This window comes from the organism of the source record quoted next, unplaced genomic scaffold (genome assembly GCF_019419815.1).
Source record: "Pyrus x bretschneideri cultivar Hongxiangsu unplaced genomic scaffold, Pyrus_bretschneideri_v1 Contig8, whole genome shotgun sequence".
NCBI lineage: Eukaryota > Viridiplantae > Streptophyta > Magnoliopsida > Rosales > Rosaceae > Pyrus > Pyrus x bretschneideri.
In genome coordinates, this window is record NW_025999820.1 from 9,997,503 (window position 1) to 10,015,864 (window position 18,362).

The following is an 18,362-nucleotide window of genomic DNA, read 5'->3' on the forward strand; positions in this document are numbered from 1 at the left end:
TCATATTGCTAATTGATTTTATGCTAAAACCCCAACTTTCTTCATTGTATCAAAGCATGTTAGTCCACATGTGCGTTCTTCAAACACAACGAGAGTTTATATTTACGGTAAACTTTGTCAGTGTGACGACGACACCATTATAAATTCTTTAATGTTATAACAAGTATATTTTTTTTATTCAAACCATCGGATAATTACACTAAAATAATCTAAACAACAAGAAAAGCACTTGGATACATATGGGGTGAAGCACAATATTCTCTAGTCAGCTTGCTAAACTCAGGTATGCACAACACATGTATTCATCTCTTAATACTACATCTTAAATTCTTAAAATATAATCATGATGTATGCCTATATTAATTATATGTAGACTTAGATTGATAACTCTAACAATTTTTAACTCCTACTCTAGAGACTATGACAATTACAATGATACGATATTCATATTGAAAAATTGCTCCAATCAAACTCCCTTGCAAACAATGTTATGTGATATTAGGCGGCTGGTCACTGTCTCAATTAACTCATTGGTGTTTAAAACTAAGAAAAACGCCTGCCTAGCCCATCTAGCTGTCCCCTGGCCCGCCTAGACTCACTTAGGCATCCACTTAGGTCTCAACTCTTACTTAAACAGAAAATATATAACTTTCATTTTGCATTTTATTTTATTTTTTAAACAAATTGTAAAACGCTTATTGAATACTTAAATAAACATTCATTATATTCTGGTTTCTTATGTTTTTAATATGTTCTAATACTTTCTAATTTATATGTATTCTATTTTTAAATTTATGTATCTTAATAGAATTATGTTTTTTTTTTTAAGTATAAACATGCATTTATTTTTACAAAATATAATGAATTTACTTGAATTCATCTAGTTTGTCAAAACCCCGTTTAAACACTTGATTTGCTCATCATCTCGACTAACGCTTAACGTTTGAACTTAGCGTTTTTCAAAACCTTACTTGCAAATCATATGGAGACTTTGAGCACATGGAAATCTAACCAACGCATCAATAATTGAACATGCTTTGAACTATGAAACACGTTTCTATTTTGTTAAGGTCAATATGCTAATGTGAACGTAATGCTAATCAATTTCAATCATTAGCTATATATATAGCAGAGTGACAGGTGTTAAAGTGACAAGAAATCATGGGGTCAACTGCATCAGGACGAAATAAGAGTGGTTTAATTTCATAACTGCACTGCACTGCACATCCACCTGGCGATCGCCCGATTCTATCAGCAAAATATATAATATATATTTTGTCAACATCAAAATGCATGCTTTGGAAATAAATAAATCAATAAAAACTGATATATTTCACAATCGTAGTTTGTGGTACGGCCACTGAAGTCAAGGCCAGTGGAACTTTCTCTTTTCTGCAGTCCGTGAGCGACTCGTTCCTTCATAACATATGAGTTTAGAAGTTGTTACTTGTTTACAGTGTTTATACTGTGGCAAAATGCTGTTAGGGTTAGGGTTAGGGTTAGGGTTATGGTAATAGGGTTTGCTGACGATCAACACGTTTATACTAGCATTTTATGAATATCCTGAGAAATGTAGTGAGATGAAAACTTACGTAGTTCACCAGCTGTGTATAAAATATGACAAGATAAACCAAGTAATAACCACTTTGTCCAAATAAAAAAAAAAAAAAAAAACCAAGTAATAACCAAACCTGACCACATTACGTAATAACTTTTCAGTGAAGGATTTTTAACTCAATTAATTATGAGTTTTTGCTCATTGTTGATGTCTTAAACTTGATTCTTTTCTTACACAATATTGCTTATATCTAGTGTTTGAAATTTCTTCGATACAGTCGATAGTTCCACAGACGTAACATAATGATACTCTGGACCCTGTCTTGCCTTCAGCAATTATTAGCCAAATCCCTAGGCTTCTATATAATCATAGGTTCATAAATTGAAAGTATTGTGATAGAACTTACTAATGCCAATTGTACATAAAATGAAGTATTAATTCCAACTTATAGGATAAATTTGAAATTTCTGTTTTTCTAGCTTTGATTAGTGATTACGATGGTCTAATTACGACATGATGCTTTTTGCGTCTAATTTACTTAATCAAACTCTTACAAAAACCAACCTTTAAGATTAGTAATCTTTAAAAAGCAATAAAAAGTCAAAAATTTTACAATTGGCAATTAGACTAATGAACACGATAATTATGGTCAATTAATTAACTTCAATAATTGGTATTTTTTTTTGTCAAACAATAATTGGTATTTATGTGGGCCGATAAAGGGAATTAAATAGCAACCAAGGTCAGCCAAAATTAGCAAATAATTATAGTGAAAATTAGCCAAAATTAGCAACTAATTACATAAAATATATCACAACAAATTAACAATAAAAACCATATTTCTTCCAAAAAAATAAAATAAAAAACCATATGATTTTTTTTAAGAAAAAAACCTTATTAAATAATATGTGGACTGACTGAGCGGTCACACAAGGTTGTGGCCACCTTTGGGTCTGTGAGATCTCCTTCCCTTTTTCTGATAGAAAAATGCCAAACCGTACAAAAAAAAAAAAAAACCGCCACGGGTGGCTCGACATTTAGGTGAATTTCAATTCGGTACTGTATGCACGATAGCAATTAACAGAAGTTGAAATGTTCTTGTGAACCTTAAATTAAGAGACGTTAAAATGTTTTTGTTAACCTTTCGATCCTTAAAACAGAAAACTGTAGTGAATTTGCAAGCAAGTGATCATAATTGGCTTTCTATAAAATGAAAACCATATTAAAATAAACTTAGATTAAAATAAAATAAAATAAAAATATTAAAACATTATGAGCAATAATTAGGTCTCTGTTCCTATTTTTTTTACTAAATTTCTACAGCGCTCTGGTCTTTTTTTGAGCTCTCAACCCCTTTTCTTCTCGAACTTCCCAACTCTTCTATTTTTCCACAATTTATTTTCTTTAATTTTTCGTTTATATTTATCATCTTTTTCCGCCCCCAAAATTTTCTGCTTGATATTCTCCGAGTTGCTTTTCCCTTCCATATAAAGCTTCCATTTTCAAACCTCCATTTTCTCTCTCCTCTATCTTTTGTCTCTGCGTTTTCTCTCTGTAAATATCTATAATTATACGTATATATTCCAATTGGCTGCTTAATTTTGGCAATTGGGTTATTCGATCCCGGAAAATTTTGATTCTCCGACCCCTTTATTCGATTTGCTCGGTCGAAAAGATCAGAAATTTAAACCAGGAAAAGCTCAATCTTACTTTGCTGAATCGAACCCAGATTTCGATTTCCCTGGTTTTGCGAATGGGAAGAGGAGGAGCTGGAATTGGCAAGGTCAAAGTCTGCAACTGAAGGTTTTTGATTTTTTTGGTTTCTTTTTAAAGCTGGGATTTTGATTGTGAATGTTGTATTTGAAGCAGCCAAATCCCACAATTCATACATGGGGTTCGTTAGGTGAATGAAGTTCGAGTAGTTTTTCGGTCGTACAAGATTTTGTGTGGCTGATTTGGTTGTTCTGTGCATGCCATTCTGATAGAAACCCTGAGCCTGAGGCTCGGGGATCTGAAGATTTCGAATCTTGAATCGATGGCGTCCTCAGAGAATGAGCCTATGTCTCAATTGGGTGGCGGCGAAACTCGGGCTCCTCCCCAACACGTAGATATGCAGAAATTCCGGCTTTACGAGACACGAGCGGTAATGGTTCAGCTCCATTTGATCCGTTTAGATTCATTCTCTTGTCATTTGGTGGGCTGAAATTGTTTACATTGGTTAATTGTGAAGTTTGAATCAGAAATGTTTTTGCTTTATTGTATTGCCTCCATATGAAATCTCAAATTTTGTTGATTTTTGACATGTTTGGTTATTGCTGCATTTTCATCAGTTTACATGTTAATTATGCTTTGTGGAAACTGCGTTGTGATGCGTCCTAACTTATACATTTTCATCTTCATGCCTCAGAACTTTTACATGATTGGGAGAGATAAGAGTAGAACGTATTGGAGAGTACTAAAGATTGACCGGTTGGACCCTTGTGAGCTTAACATTCGTGAAGATTCTACCACGTACACTGAAAGAGAATGTTCTGACCTGTTGTGGCGGATACATGAAGGGAACAAGGCTACCGGTGGATTGAAGTTTGTCACCAATTGTTACGGAATTGTTGGTATAGGACTTTGACATCACTTTCTTGTGCAATTAATGAAAAGTAAAAATAATTGCACTACTCATTTTTCGTTTCTGCTTTCAGGATTCGTAAAATTTTTAGGGCCCTATTACATGCTGCTTATCACGAAAAGAAGACAAATAGGCGCAATCTGTGGTCATACTGTATATGCCGTCTCCAAGAGTGAAATGATACCACTTCTGAATTCTTCTGTCCAATCCAGTACTACTAATTCTAAAAATGAAAACAGGTCTTTAGTCCATTTTTCTTTTACATGTATTTAGTGAGGGGACGTTGAAGGAAACAATGAATATTGCTCAGAAAAATACTGTATTTTATTCATCTATTTGAAGGGAATTAATTTTTTTACGATGTGACATTCTTCTCCCCCACACCCCCCCCCCCCCCCCGGGTTTATAATGGTCATGATATGCTGTCAGGGTTTCTAGATTGGGATTAGTATATCTTTACAGTTTGAATTGTTCTCCATCTCCTCGTTTTAATCATTTGTACAAGTTATAAAGGGGTTGATTTTTTCATTCCCAAATTAATTGCTGGTTTTTGTTTGTCTGCATTGTGGTATATATTTAAATGAAATTCTGCAAATATTAGGAAATAGTTCTTGAAATTTAGTTACATTTTTTATCCATTTATGGAGAAGCATTGTGTTACCAAGATTTATGGTGTAAAATCCTTTCATATTCTGTGTTACAGTTCGCCCAATTGGCTATTTTTTCTTACCATATGTTTTATTCTAAATTTTTTTCTGGTTTTAACAGCTAATAATTTCTCTTTCTTTGATGGCTTCAGATACAAGAAGCTCTTATGCACAGTGGACCTTACAAAGGACTTCTTTTTCAGCTACTCATACCATGTTATGCGTAGTCTGCAAAAGAACATGTGTAAGAATGAGACAGGACATGTCCTTTATGAAACCATGTTTGTCTGGAATGAGTTCTTAACTCGGGGAATTCGGAATCACCTCCAAAATACTCTTTGGACAGTTGCATTGGTTTATGGCTTCTTTAAACAGGTGAGGTTCGAAGGGTTTTTAGACAATTTGGAAAGTACCTATTAATGCTTTATCTGGTTAGTTTAATGGTACTTTAGTACAGGTTTCAGATATACCCGTTAATGGGGCTGTTTTGATGTAAATTATTTTAACTACAAAATTTAGTACCTGTTACTGCCTTTTAATACAAAGGTGCTCACATCTTTGGTTTCCTTTGTGGAGTGAGTGAAGTCCTGTAGAAGATTATCTGTTCAAGTGAATGTGCTTTTGTGTTATTTACTTTCTTAAGATCTTTACCTGCTCTATCTGTTTCAAATTTTATAGAAAAACTTGAGTGCAGTCTTTCTACCCTTGTTTTGATCTTTATTTTAGAATTTTATACTGATGGATTAATGATATTTAAATGTAGGCCACTCTCTCTATATCTGGACGTGACTTCAAGCTGACCCTTATTGCAAGACGTTCACGTCATTATGCAGGCACCAGGTGAGGCGGCATTCATACTTTAGTTCCCTTATCGAATTCCATACTTAATGTAAATGGATGCGTAGATATAGTTTGAGAAAATTGTATTGGCTTCCTGGTGAGTGGTGACTATGTTCGAACTGGTGGCTACTAGGTTTGAGTAATCCTGTAAGATGTAATCAGGAACCCGCTATTCTGGTACATCTGGGATTTATTGTGCTGATTTTGTGGTCCGTAAGTTAAGTGATGGGACGATCTTTACCATGATTGTCAAAATTGTGATGTGATATTTTATTTCTTAGTACCCTTGTATAACTTTAGATTTCTCGAAGGTTCATACGCTTATCGACATGTGTGGATTGTGCATGACTCACCTGTTGCTTTTACTCATATAGGTATCTGAAACGTGGTGTTAATGAAAAGGGAAGAGTAGCTAATGACGTTGAGACAGAACAGATTGTCTGTGAGGATGTTCCTGAGGGGTTTCCAATGCAGATAAGTTCTGTTGTGCAGAACCGGGGCTCAATCCCTCTATTTTGGTCACAGGAAACCTCACGTTTAAATATCAAACCAGATATAATATGTATGTGCTTTGCATAAGCTGCATCTGTCAAGATTTATTCTGTGAATTCCTGTAACTAATTTTTTGTCTCCTTTTAGTGTCAAAGAAGGACCAAAACTATGAAGCCACTAGGCTGCACTTTGAAAATCTTGTCAAGAGATATGGGAACCCCATTATTATATTGAATCTGATCAAGGTAAATTTCATTAGCGAGAGATTCTATGTTGATGCTGTTTCATATTAATATTCATCATTTTATTTTCTTGCTTTCTCGAACTGCATGTCGTTGAAGAAACTAATTTTCACCTAGAATCTGCCTTCTGAGCCTAAATGTAGTACACGTGCTGATCTGAAATTGGCATGTTCTTTTTGGTTCTCCTCCTGCCCTCTTGGTTCATGTTTCTGTTCTAATTATTAGTTTCTTTCTCTTCTTTTTCGGCAATCAACAGACACAAGAGAAGAGGCCTCGGGAGTCCATACTACGTACAGAGTTTGCTAATGCAATTGATTTCATCAATAAAGACCTATCTGATGAGAACCGTCTGAAATTCCTTCACTGGGACCTCCACAAACATCCCAGGAGGTATAGCTTCTGGTTGATTTGTAATATTTAATTTAATAATGCGGTACCCTAAATTGTTATGACTGAAAATGTTACCCTTGTTTCTCCATCGTCCAGCAAAGCTACAGATGCTTTACTACTCTTGGGCAAGGTGGCTACATATGCCTTGACACTAACTGGGTTCTTCTATTGTCAAGTTAACCCAGCACTGAGACCTGACGGTGTCATTAAGTGGCCTTCCTCTGGGTAAGTTGTCATCTCGTCTAATAGTTTTCATGCTCCAATAATATTTGTGCATGCCTACTATTGGATATATGAACCATACAAATATTTTGTACAATTTCTGATGTGTTGAGAATAATTGCTGTTTGTCTGTTGTGATTTCACCGTTTGTTCTTTTTAGTCATTGGAAGAAAAAAAAGTGCAGATAGAACCGGTCCTTTATTGTGCATCTTTTGTTACTGGTGTGCCTCACTAAATCCTCGAGAAACTTTTATTCTTCTTTCTGAATTGAAAAAGATCTGAACCAGTTGAGAAACTTTTGTTCCGTTTCCTGTTGGGCACTCTCTTTAAGAAAGTGGTTTCGCTTTTATGTTCCCTAGTAAAAATGTAACTCAAAGGATAAGATAAATATAATCTCATAAGAGGTTTGCTGCTGTATAATGCTCTTCAGAAAATCGCTTTGTTAAAACATTGACGGTGTAATGTGGAACAGGCATTTTGACAGTAACTTGTCTCCCGAAATACATAATGCTAATGGTGACAAGGAAGCTAATGGTACTGAGGATGCTGATAACATAGAGTGTAAACCAAGCGGAGGCAGAAATATTGCAAATGGTAATCATTCTGTCAAGCCATCCATGTTCCAGAGCGGGGTGCTTAGAACCAATTGCATAGACTGTCTGGATCGCACAAATGTTGCTCAGTATGCTTATGGGTTGGCTGCATTGGGACACCAGCTTCATGCTTTGGGAGCTATAGACAATCCAAGGATAGACCTTGATACTCCTTTGGCTGATGATTTGATGGGATTTTACGAAAGAATGGGTGACACACTTGCACACCAGTATGGTGGTTCCGCTGCACATAATAAGGTAAGAAATTTGATTTCGAATTTTGTTGAATTAATATGCTTTGGGATCTGATGGTTGATTGGATCCAACTCAAAAAATATAAATAAATGAAATAAAATTATTGGTTATTCAATGACCTTGATTCTTTATTTCACTACGGTTCTTTGAAACTTTTGAACTTGTAATTCTGTACAGATATTTTCTGAGAGAAGGGGTCAGTGGAAAGCAGCAACTCAGTCTCAGGAGTTCTTTAGAACTCTTCAACGGTATTACAGCAATGCTTACATGGATGCAGAGAAGCAAGATGCAATTAATGTGTAAGTTCTGCACCAAGTCCGAGTCTTGTATTTTCTTGTCTAACTGTTTTCAACTTTGGCACTGTTAAGAGGCTAATTCTTTCCTCCGATTAAAAGTGTCCTTTTCTAACTTATTGTACAGTTATTGTTGCCTGTCGTTGAAACTGGTCTTTTAGAAATTCTGTTTGCCGATGCTTGTGTTGATTTATGTTGATTTTTATTATTTCATGCATATACTGCTAGAATTTACTTCTTCCTTTAATATTTTGAGCAGATTTCTAGGGCATTTTCAACCACAAGAAGGCAAACCTGCACTATGGGAATTGGATTCTGACCAGAATTTTTACTCCGGGAGGGATGAACCAAAAGATAAGGATCTAGATGGAAGGTATGTAGTAGCCCAATCAAAGCCTTGAGAATCTTTATTTTTGTCAGATAGAATAAATCAATTTGAGTCTCCATGCATCGCACAAGTCATGCTGGAATTTCCTTTAAGTCCTATGCGATTCTTCTGACATTAATTAGCTCAGTTTGCGTTTTCTATCCATGAAAGCACTGTTGGTAACTTGGTATTTCAAGGATTAAAGTTAATTCAATCATCGTCTTGTTTCATTGTATGTTTTTAGCCACATCACAGGAGCCTTCGGTCCAAAATGGAAAATGAAACTTCCAATGAAATATTGGCACTTATTTGTGTGCTTACTTAACCCCTATGAATATGTTGCAATGAGTTTTCACTAGCGTGATCTTATGATGGATATCTTTTCATTAACACGTGTACCAAATAGTAATGATAAACGGGCCATAACACTTGTTTAATGTTGTATTTATTGTGTAATTTTCAGCTGCTTTTTACTCATGCATGTCTCCTACAATTTGATTGCTGGACCATTTGCTCACCTGATCCCTTTTACATCTGTAGGTCCATTTTCAAAAGATCTTATTCCGATGGCAACATTCTTCGAGAAAGTAGCTCACTTATGTCATCCCCACATGTTAAGCAGGAGAAATTTACATACCCTTGTATGCCTGATCGATCACAACAAGAAAGCAAGATTCTTTCAGAGTCATCACCTGATATACCAACTTCTGAGAGTGATATTGCATTTTCAAGGTTTTCTTACTACCCTGTCTTTCTTTGCTACATGGTGAAGTAGTGATAAACTTATTAAGTCTTTATTGTTACGTAACTTATCAGAAATTTAGAAATGAATCAAAAGAAAAACCTCATCAAAGAGGACATGAGAAACTAGGAAGCCTAAAAAAGGTACTTCGGAGTGATCAATAGAGTATGAAATAATTGATTTTGGAATGAATCCTGTATTCTATCTGGTCGGTATTAATAAATACAAAATGAGAATCATTACTCTTATAAGACACCGTATTTTGGTTATTTGTCTCTATGTTCTCAGTTTTTCCATACCACACGAGGAAGAATTTATGGCATATCATGTGCTAGTGAACTTCTCTGTGCATTGCTTATGTTTCAACTCATTTATTTGTGATTTCTGAAGACTGGATGATACGGTTTTGTTATACAAATCATGACGCTTAAATGGTTTGGGTTTCTCTATAGGTACACTCCCTCGATGCCTCGCAGGCAACTTTTTGGAGAGTTTCAAAGATACCGGTGTGAAAGTGAGCATATTTACTATTCTGAACGTGGAGATACGTACAACTTCTCAAACTTTGTTGACCTGGACTGGCTATCTTCATCTGGGAATTCTTGTGAGGAGGAGCCATTTGAGAGGTACTTTTTTAATTGAGCTCTGAAGAGATAATATTCTCGTTGATCATGGAAAAGAGGTCAACAAAATTTAAATAGAGGATGGGAATCCTGAAAGCATGTTTTCTTCCTTGTTTTTTTTCTTTTCGTGGTGGTGTATTGAACATTGTCTGTTGGCTGAGACTTGAGATGCAATAATTGCAGGTCGTCAGTAGTTGCATCTCCAATTGAGGGGCTATCAGTGGAGAATGTTGTTAACGGAATAATTGGGGATTCTACTCCATCTACTAGTGAATATGGATTGAGATTGAAGGTGTGTAACCATCTGCTATGAATATTTTCACTTAATAGTTGCCGTTTATGAAACCAATTGATTAATTCCAAGGTTCTGTAGAATTTTGTTCCTTAAGAAAATAATTTTCTTCACTTCAACATATGACATCCATGTCATTCGTTAATACTTCTGTTGTGGCCTTTGGGTCTGGTAGGGGAAGGAGCTGGCAGGAACGGGGTTGTCCTTCCATAACGGGGAGAGGTCCAATGTTCTCGAGGAGTATCCCGATAGCTTTGTGAACTGGGTCAACTATGGAGAGACGATATGCCACTGAAGTTCTTAATCAATTTTCCTTGGTAATACACTCCCGCCTTCATTTGGCTCGAGCATTTTCCAAAAGATGCTGATCCACGGATAAGAAAGTATAGAGTGCGTGTTACCAATGTCAGGGACAAGGGAGAAACAAAGGCAGTGGAACCGGCGTTCGTTGAGAGGATACCATTCCTAGAGGAAGGTTGTCCCGGCCCTCGTGTACGATACAGCAGTGATTTGTTCATGAAAAGAAAAGAAAATTTCAGCCGGAAGTTATACCATAGTACAAAAGAGTAAATAGCCAACAGTTAAGAGATTCTTAGGAGCTCTTTCTCCGTCAGTTCATGGACAGTAGATTTCAAACTTGTAAATATATTGCTCGTCGGAGCTCCACTGTAGAGTTGCAGGCCGTCGATTCTTTTATTTTCCGTCGTGTTAATTCGTAGACCGGCGTAAAAACAGACATTGCCGGGTAAGTGGTGCGGGATTTCGGATCCTGCTGTTGTAGAAGTAGAACCGAAGATGCAGCGATTCTTGCCTTTAAGCGCTAATTTTAGGCCCAGACTTGGCGTTTGATATAAAGATTCACTGTAAAATATTCATTCAATAAGTTGTCCAATTTGGCCAAATAAAAGTTTCACCATTTAATTAATCCTAGTTTTGATTGAGAGCGTTTATTTTGTACTCGAGGTTTGATTTATAATATTGTTTGTACAATAGTGGGCAAATAACATGCGGGAAATTTTATTTGTTCTAAGCTTTTTAGTCAAAATGATGTCTAATATTAACATAACTTCTTAATTTGGTTCCTAAGATTTAAAATCAATAGAGCTGTTCTCTGAGTTTATTCATCGTCAATTATTTTGGTTCTTTAGTGAAAAAAATTCATTAAATAAGAAAAACAGACAAAATATCTTCACCACTTGTCAAATTATTTTGATCCATTATTTATTATATCAAGTGTTTTTGTTATTTTGATCATTTTTTAACAAAAATTCACTGAAGACCAAAATAATTAATGGTGGACAAACTTAATAACCATTCTATCGATTTCAAATTTCAGAAACCAAAGTAAAGAGTTGTGTCAATCTTAAAGACCATTTTGGCTAAAATGTCGGTTTTTTTATGATCAAGGAACCCTAAGAGCCAGTCGAAACTGAGAAGAAACAGCAATCAATCTAAGCGATCGAAAACGGCAAAAAGGAAGAACAGAATGGAGGGAGAGGAGTAGGTTTTGTCGTGCCTCGGAAAAGTTTTCGAATAAGAAAATTGATAGCTTCAATAAAATTACAGTCAAGAAATCCCGCGGATAAGCAGCCGTCTAGTTTTCGACATAAAACTCAAAAGTCTCGAACAGAATAAACCAAAGCTTAAGCTACCGAAGACGGAATGAAGCAACTGACCCATGTAATCGTAAAAGTTAGAGCTGCAGCTGGTCTCAGAATGCTGAAGTTTGTGCTCAAAATATGGCAAGAGTCTCCATAAGCACAGAGATCAGCGGATACGATGATCAACCAAGAATGGGGAAGATGCGAGCCACGTGCTCTAATGGGATGCCATCGTCAGTGTTTTTCTTCAGCTCAGGATGGTTAAATTCATTTCGAGGTAGGACAATGAGCTGACCCCTGCCTTGACCTTTCTCAAGAATCCAACCGCTATTAGCTACGTGGTGCTCAAGGAATTTGTCCAGGGCTAAGCCTTCGATGTTGATAGCCTGTGACAGCACAATTGATTACACGTTTTGCAGAGCCCAACATAAAAAATTCAATGCCCCTCCCCTGGTTGGATTGAAGCGTTGAAGTCCTAAACACTTTGCGGAATATGTATAAAATATAAAAAATATACCTCAGCAAGCACAGATCTGGGAACCCTCTGGTAAGTCAAGGAAAGAACATGAACTGCATAGTCTTGGATTGCTTGCTCAAAACCTGCAGCCAATTCTTTTGTAAGTCCATGCGTAACACACAACATTCCATATAATACGAAAGATAGATGATAGACAAAAAACCAGTAGCAAGACAAAATCCATAACAATTCTGTAAATCGAAACCATATATCTCACGGAAAAAAATATATATATATCTATAATCTATAAAATACCTGGAACAGCTTCAACTATGTGACGATTCTTGGATGCTTCATCCCAGAATTGAGTGAATCGTCCAGTCTGCAAGGAAATGAGTAGGTTTATAAGCTATGCATGAGTAATGAGGACCCGAATGCAAACACTACAGAGAGAAACATACCTCCAAGTAGTGAGATAGAACAATTAGCGTCTTGAACTGCTCCTCCATTTGCTGATAAAGAATCAGAGCAAACAAAAGAGGGAATTAACTGAATAATATTCAATGGCCAAAGAAGCAGAATAACATTCCATATCCCGAAATATCTCATTGATACTGGAATTATCTGAGATGATAAACACAGAGAACCAGAAACTAATAAGAGCTGAATAAACAAGGAGCTTGAAAACCATTCTGCAATTTTGACTCGCAGACACACGGTGCACAATCTATTTGAACCTCCATCACACGTGAACAAAAATAATGACATTGTGAGGAGGAGGAAACGAATGAGAGAACTATACCACTCTTTCGGGAATTAAGAAGAGGCAGAGGCTGAAATCAGGAGAGGGCATTGCCATCAGTGCCTGCACATCAATTAGCACTCATAAACATTAAACACCCTTCTTAATTACAACTAAAAGAAAGGTTTCAAAGAACGAGATTCATACAGACCTTAACCAAGATGCGGGCAACAATTTGGGTGCTCATTCGGTCCGGCTCAAACTGCACCCCAAGCGAAAAAAAAACGACAAAGTTCAGTTTGGTAGTAAATTACAGAATAAAAAAACAAATGCCAATTAACCAGAATAAAGCTTGGCAAGCAAAATTATAGAATCGAAAATCGAAAACCAGTTACAAAGAATTCGGCTTTGCAGTAAATCATACAATTTAAAACAAAATCCAACAACAAATTACAAAGAATTCAGCTTTGCAGTAAATCATACAGTCTAAAACAAAAACCAACTAAAGAATTTGCCGTAAATTATACAATCCAAAACAAAAACCAACTAAAAATTCCGCTTTTCAGTAAATTATGAATCCTAAAAAAAAGAAAAACAATTAAAAAGCATTCATCTTTGCAGTAAATTATGGATTGCAAAGCATAAACCAATTAAAAAGAATTCACTTTCGCACTAATTCTAAAACAAAAAACAACTATAAATAAAAATCCCAATTCTCAAATTACCTGATAGAGGCGAAGAAGGCAGAGATTGGCATCGAGACTGTAGGTTTGCGAAGAAACCTAAAAAACAAGCAAATCGCCCAGTCATTCAATGGAAATTAATCAAACCCAAGTATCGGTTTCCATCAATCAAGAGACAGAGACAGAGACAGAGATAGAGATACAGATACAGATACAGACCTGCTCGTTGACGTAGTTTTCGAGATCGGGAAGGATGTCAGGGTTGTACGGATTCACGGCGAGCAGCTGCTCCACCGCGAGCGCCACCTGCTGCTGCTGCTGTTGCTGTGGAACCTCTCTTCCCATTATTCTCCGATTTATTTATTTGATTTTTTTTGCTTCGATTATTCGAAAGAATTTGTCTCTCTGAATTTTGTATCGTCGTTCTACTTCGATACGAAATAAAACGAAGGGAGGGAGGGAGCAAAGGGAGCAAGGGCTCACGGCTTCACGGCTTCACTTGCTCTCGTCTAGAGTCCTCCTGCGTTTGCGATTGAAAACATGTCAAATTACTCATATACCCCGAAATTCCTTATTGGGTTTTTATCACAAATTGTTCCTAAAATCGATTATCACCATCAAAATGGTCTCTGAAATTGAAAATTAATTAAATGTGCTCCCTGAAAATAAGTGTTACAAATCAATTTGATCTTTCCGTTACAATTCTGTTAAAAATTCCGTTAAGTAACGATGTGGCACATAAATAAGTCGCATAAGTCATTTTTTCTCACAAATGGTCCTTGAAATTGACCCGCAATATCAAAATGGTCTTTGAAATTGACCTACGACATCAAAATGGTCTGTGAAATTGAAAATTGATCAATGTAGTCCCGCAAGTAAGTGTCCCAAATCAATGTAGCATTTCGTCACAATTCTATCAAAACTATTGTTATATCCTGATGTGACATATAAATGGATCATACAAACCTAATTAAATTAAACAAATTACAAATAAGTTTAATGATTTAATAGTTTATAAAAAATTGTGAACCCAAAAACCCAGTCCTACAATCACCTTTGATCCTAATCCACATTCATCTACCTGATTCGATGTCTATTCTCTAAAAAAAAAAAAAACACTCAATACACTCATCTTTACACACTTCAACACCCTTCACCGAATTGAACCTGGATTGAGATCATCTTTAGTGACGACTTGGCTAATTGTCAATGACTTCTAGGACATCATCGTTAACATTTAAGTCATCAACATCCTCACAACCTTAATCTTGAAAGCTTGTTCGGCGCTTCCCTGGTGGTCTAATGATTCAAAGAAGGGCGAGATTTTCCTTGAGATAATGAGGTTATAACCAAGTTGCGTCTATTGTTGGTTGAAAAGTATTTTCAAACCCCATCTTAGGCCTTGGTTAAGCCTTGTGTCTTTGAGAATTTATGGAAGGGATTTCTCTTCAGAGTTGGTCTTGCTATAAGAAGAAAAAAAATTCTATTGTGCAAATATGTATTTAGACAACTTTTTAAATTAATTATCAAATCCACATCAGCACATAACAATTTTTTTTTATAGAATTGTAGCGGAAGAATTATATTGATTTGCGAAACTTATTTTTGTATAAAACTAATGAAAAGAGATTGAAAACTTTAAGCCTAAACTACACAAAAAAGGCCTAAAGCCAATCACAGGAAAAAGTGAAGCTTCGTAGGGTTGCAATTTATATATATTGATCGTATTTCTAATATTATTTCTCATTTGATTTTTCAAATAAAGCAACACGATTGAAAAAACGTTTAATTTCACACCCGGAATCATGTGTTCGAATTCATGAGCCCAAGAGACAAACAGAACAGAAGTAGTAAAATAACCCTTTACATTCATTGCATCAAAGTAATACATACATGGCAATTCCTGACCGTGACAAAAATGTACACAACAAAACCTTCATTTGCAACAACAGTGAACAGAAACCACTTGAGTTCTTGTTTACAGAATCAAAAGATTTGATATCAAGTTCCACCCCATCCACGTCTTCTTATCCGACGGGTAATTCAGTTCAAACATACCCTTGCTAATGTGCTCACCCGATTTTCAGAAGCCTACCAGCTTCGCAACAACTTCAGCGCTTTCCTGCACGTTTTGCATGTTATGGGGGTGTGTCCACAACTTGTTCACCAGCTGCAGCCTACTCTGTTTCCGTCCGGATGGAATCACCCATTTCGCGTACAGCATTTCTCTCTCGTCCGCTGTCAGCATTTCTCTCCGGACGAGAGTGTGTTCCTTGTTTGCTCTACATGACTCAAGGCTGGGCTAATGGTGCATATAATGGCTGTCCGAGCATTTCCCCCAAGTGAAGACTGCAGTAGTCGAGTAAGTTTTGAATCCCTATATGGTATGTGACCACTTCTTTTTCCACCGCTGTGAAAGAAAGCCTTGTTAGATAGCTTGCATGCACTTACATTTTCAACAAATTACAATGCAGGAATTTTCCATTATTATCGCAAAAAAGTACTTTTCTTTTTTATATACCACTGCTGACAGATGAGTACCATGTAATTTCATGCATTTGTGTCTGTTTGCGTAGATTGGAGCTTTTTATGCTAAAATGCAAATAAGTTCAAGGTTTTTGTTTCCACCAAAGCAAAAGGCAGGATTCGGATAAGTTGAACATGAACATATAGCACAAAACTAAAGGAACAAGAGCCACAGATGCTCTAAGTCATCAACATTTTGACAACAGCTTTACCTTCGCTTCCTGTAACGGTTGTGAGCGTCAACAAGCTACAGTTAATGTGACTGCCTTTCTTCAATCTTTCACCATCTGCATTTGTTTGGGAGGCGCGTTCACTTCCAGCAAGGTCCACAAGGTTCTGCAGATATCCAGAATTCTAGTAAAAACCCATGGAAGAAAATTTCGTTCTTGTTTACTACCAAAAAACCTGAGTGAGGATAAACATTACCAAACTCGCTCCAAAAGCCCTCACAGACCCTGAACTCTTCCGGAGGCTGCTTTCTATGGTCTGGAAAAAAATAAACAAATTGGTGATTTTACCCTAATGCATGCTTGAGTAAAATAATGCTTGTATGCATGATGGCTTATGGCTGCCACATTAACATTGTTCTGCAGAGGAAACTTGACTCAACTTAAAAATGTGTAACCCAAGTTTCCAACTCAAGAAAAAAAAGAACCGAAAATAAAGGAGGATGACAAGCTAATAATACGGTCTTCATAAAGCACTATATAAGAGTCAACCTTTCATGAAACATTTTAAAAAATATAAATTCATCATGTAAACCAGCCTTATTATCCGATGCGATCTTGAGCTTTTATCATTTAGGGCAGTTTCTCCCACTTACCTTTGAGCTGCAAAGACAACTTTACAATTAGATCATACAAAACAGAAAATATGATGCACGGATCATCTTATGCAATGCAGAAAGGTTTTAACATTTTGCCACCAATTCTCATTCAAATGGGAAAATATGTTCACTGGATGATAAGAAGTTACTGCCAGTAGCTTAGGAAACACAATTACAATCAGATAGTTAACACCACATTTGTTCATTGGAACAACAATTGTACTCCATCAATTCAACAAATCATCTCAAGTTTTGGACAAACACCTTACAATTTGCAATGAACTTAAATTAACACATTACCTTCACAATTCCAATTAAGTGCCTCAAATGTTCGCCATTCTCAACAATTTCTTCCTGTGGCTTGTCAACTATGGTGCCTTTCTACATTAAAAAGGGGGAATGAAACGTTAGAGCATGAAGTGAGCCAGATTTGCATTTCAGAAGATCAACAACAGTTTCATTGTAGATCTCCAAAGCAGAAAATTTCAAAACAAAATCCCTTTCTGGCGTCTACGAGATCAAAAAGAAAGCAACAAAGGCATAAGCAACAAAATGGTTATAGCAGTACCAAGAGGATTCCAAAGGCTATATAAAAGGTCATGGTATGAACTATGACTTACATTCTTGATGTGTTCGAAGATGTCCCTCACTGCATTTTCGGTGATTCCTCTCATGGTAAATGTCTTAACACTACTAGTCTGCCCATATGCAACAAATGAGTTACTTTCACTCTCTTAGAAACTCGACTCCGAAGAAAACAAAAAGGAATGTACCAAAAATTACAATATCGTACATCAAATTATTTTCACAAATCGAAACCTCTGTGCGGTTGACAGAATTCAGCAGCGAACAAAATAAGACTACCCCGAAAGCACAAGAAGAATACTAAAGTTTTCATGTAATGCCTACCAAAGGTGCACGGGTTTGAAGGCCTCTCATGATTCGGATTCTTTGAAAACTATAATGTGCTCATCCAAGCAGTCCCAAGCTATAAGATCATACATTGCCTGCTCTCGCCTGTTCAGCGGCCTCAAACGAACAGTAACCAAAATTTTCTCCTCACTGACTTTTGAACACGGAGTCCTTCGCAGCTTAGCCGAAGGTGTTGCTGGTGTCCCCGTCATCATCTTCACTTACTCACCTCCACCCTAAGAACAACAGAAGCCAAATCAATCAGAATCATCACCGATTATAAAAATTCACATTTCCGATCTAGAACAATCCAGAGAATTCCTGATAGTGACAAAGATACTACTTTTCTTGGATTGCAAAATTTAACCGATACAAATTGGCGAAAACGAAACTCAAGCTTCAACAACAGAATCAAAGCATTAGCATAAAGAAATCA

General features: G+C 36.4%; 3 protein-coding genes across 4 annotated transcripts; 1 reads left to right on the forward strand and 2 right to left on the reverse strand.

The window, feature by feature from the left end:
- The first annotated feature begins 2,865 nt into the window (after window positions 1–2,865).
- Window positions 2,866–10,497, forward strand: LOC103935318 (phosphoinositide phosphatase SAC3). Of its 2 annotated transcripts, none has more exons than XM_018644507.2 (17): window positions 2,866–3,341; window positions 3,425–3,701; window positions 3,966–4,170; window positions 4,255–4,420; window positions 4,981–5,203; window positions 5,592–5,668; window positions 6,043–6,230; window positions 6,308–6,405; window positions 6,659–6,792; window positions 6,889–7,017; window positions 7,487–7,865; window positions 8,040–8,161; window positions 8,415–8,528; window positions 9,063–9,254; window positions 9,717–9,890; window positions 10,071–10,179; window positions 10,355–10,497. In XM_018644507.2, exons 2-17 carry the CDS (start codon window positions 3,594–3,596, stop codon window positions 10,472–10,474), a joined length of 2,538 nt encoding a protein of 845 aa, XP_018500023.2. In that variant the 5' UTR covers window positions 2,866–3,341; window positions 3,425–3,593; the 3' UTR covers window positions 10,475–10,497. The 2 variants fall into 2 exon arrangements, with proteins under 2 accessions (XP_018500023.2, XP_009343354.2); XM_009345079.3 differs by having other exon boundaries at window positions 3,428–3,701.
- A 1,208-nt stretch (window positions 10,498–11,705) lies between these two features.
- Window positions 11,706–14,181, reverse strand: LOC103935317 (eukaryotic translation initiation factor 3 subunit K). The gene is made up of 8 exons (XM_009345077.2): window positions 13,882–14,181; window positions 13,705–13,761; window positions 13,191–13,241; window positions 13,040–13,102; window positions 12,699–12,749; window positions 12,553–12,619; window positions 12,298–12,380; window positions 11,706–12,166 (listed from the first exon to the last, which is right to left on the reverse strand). Exons 1-8 carry the CDS (start codon window positions 14,005–14,007, stop codon window positions 11,963–11,965), a joined length of 702 nt encoding a protein of 233 aa, XP_009343352.2. The 5' UTR covers window positions 14,008–14,181; the 3' UTR covers window positions 11,706–11,962.
- A 1,329-nt stretch (window positions 14,182–15,510) lies between these two features.
- LOC103959103 (kinesin-like protein KIN-7B) lies at window positions 15,511–17,933 on the reverse strand. Its single transcript, XM_048575260.1, has 6 exons — window positions 17,924–17,933; window positions 17,635–17,712; window positions 17,315–17,395; window positions 16,615–16,674; window positions 16,401–16,524; window positions 15,511–16,072 (listed from the first exon to the last, which is right to left on the reverse strand). Exons 2-6 carry the CDS (start codon window positions 17,686–17,688, stop codon window positions 15,954–15,956), a joined length of 438 nt encoding a protein of 145 aa, XP_048431217.1. The 5' UTR covers window positions 17,689–17,712; window positions 17,924–17,933; the 3' UTR covers window positions 15,511–15,953.
- Window positions 17,934–18,362: the final 429 nt, after the last annotated feature.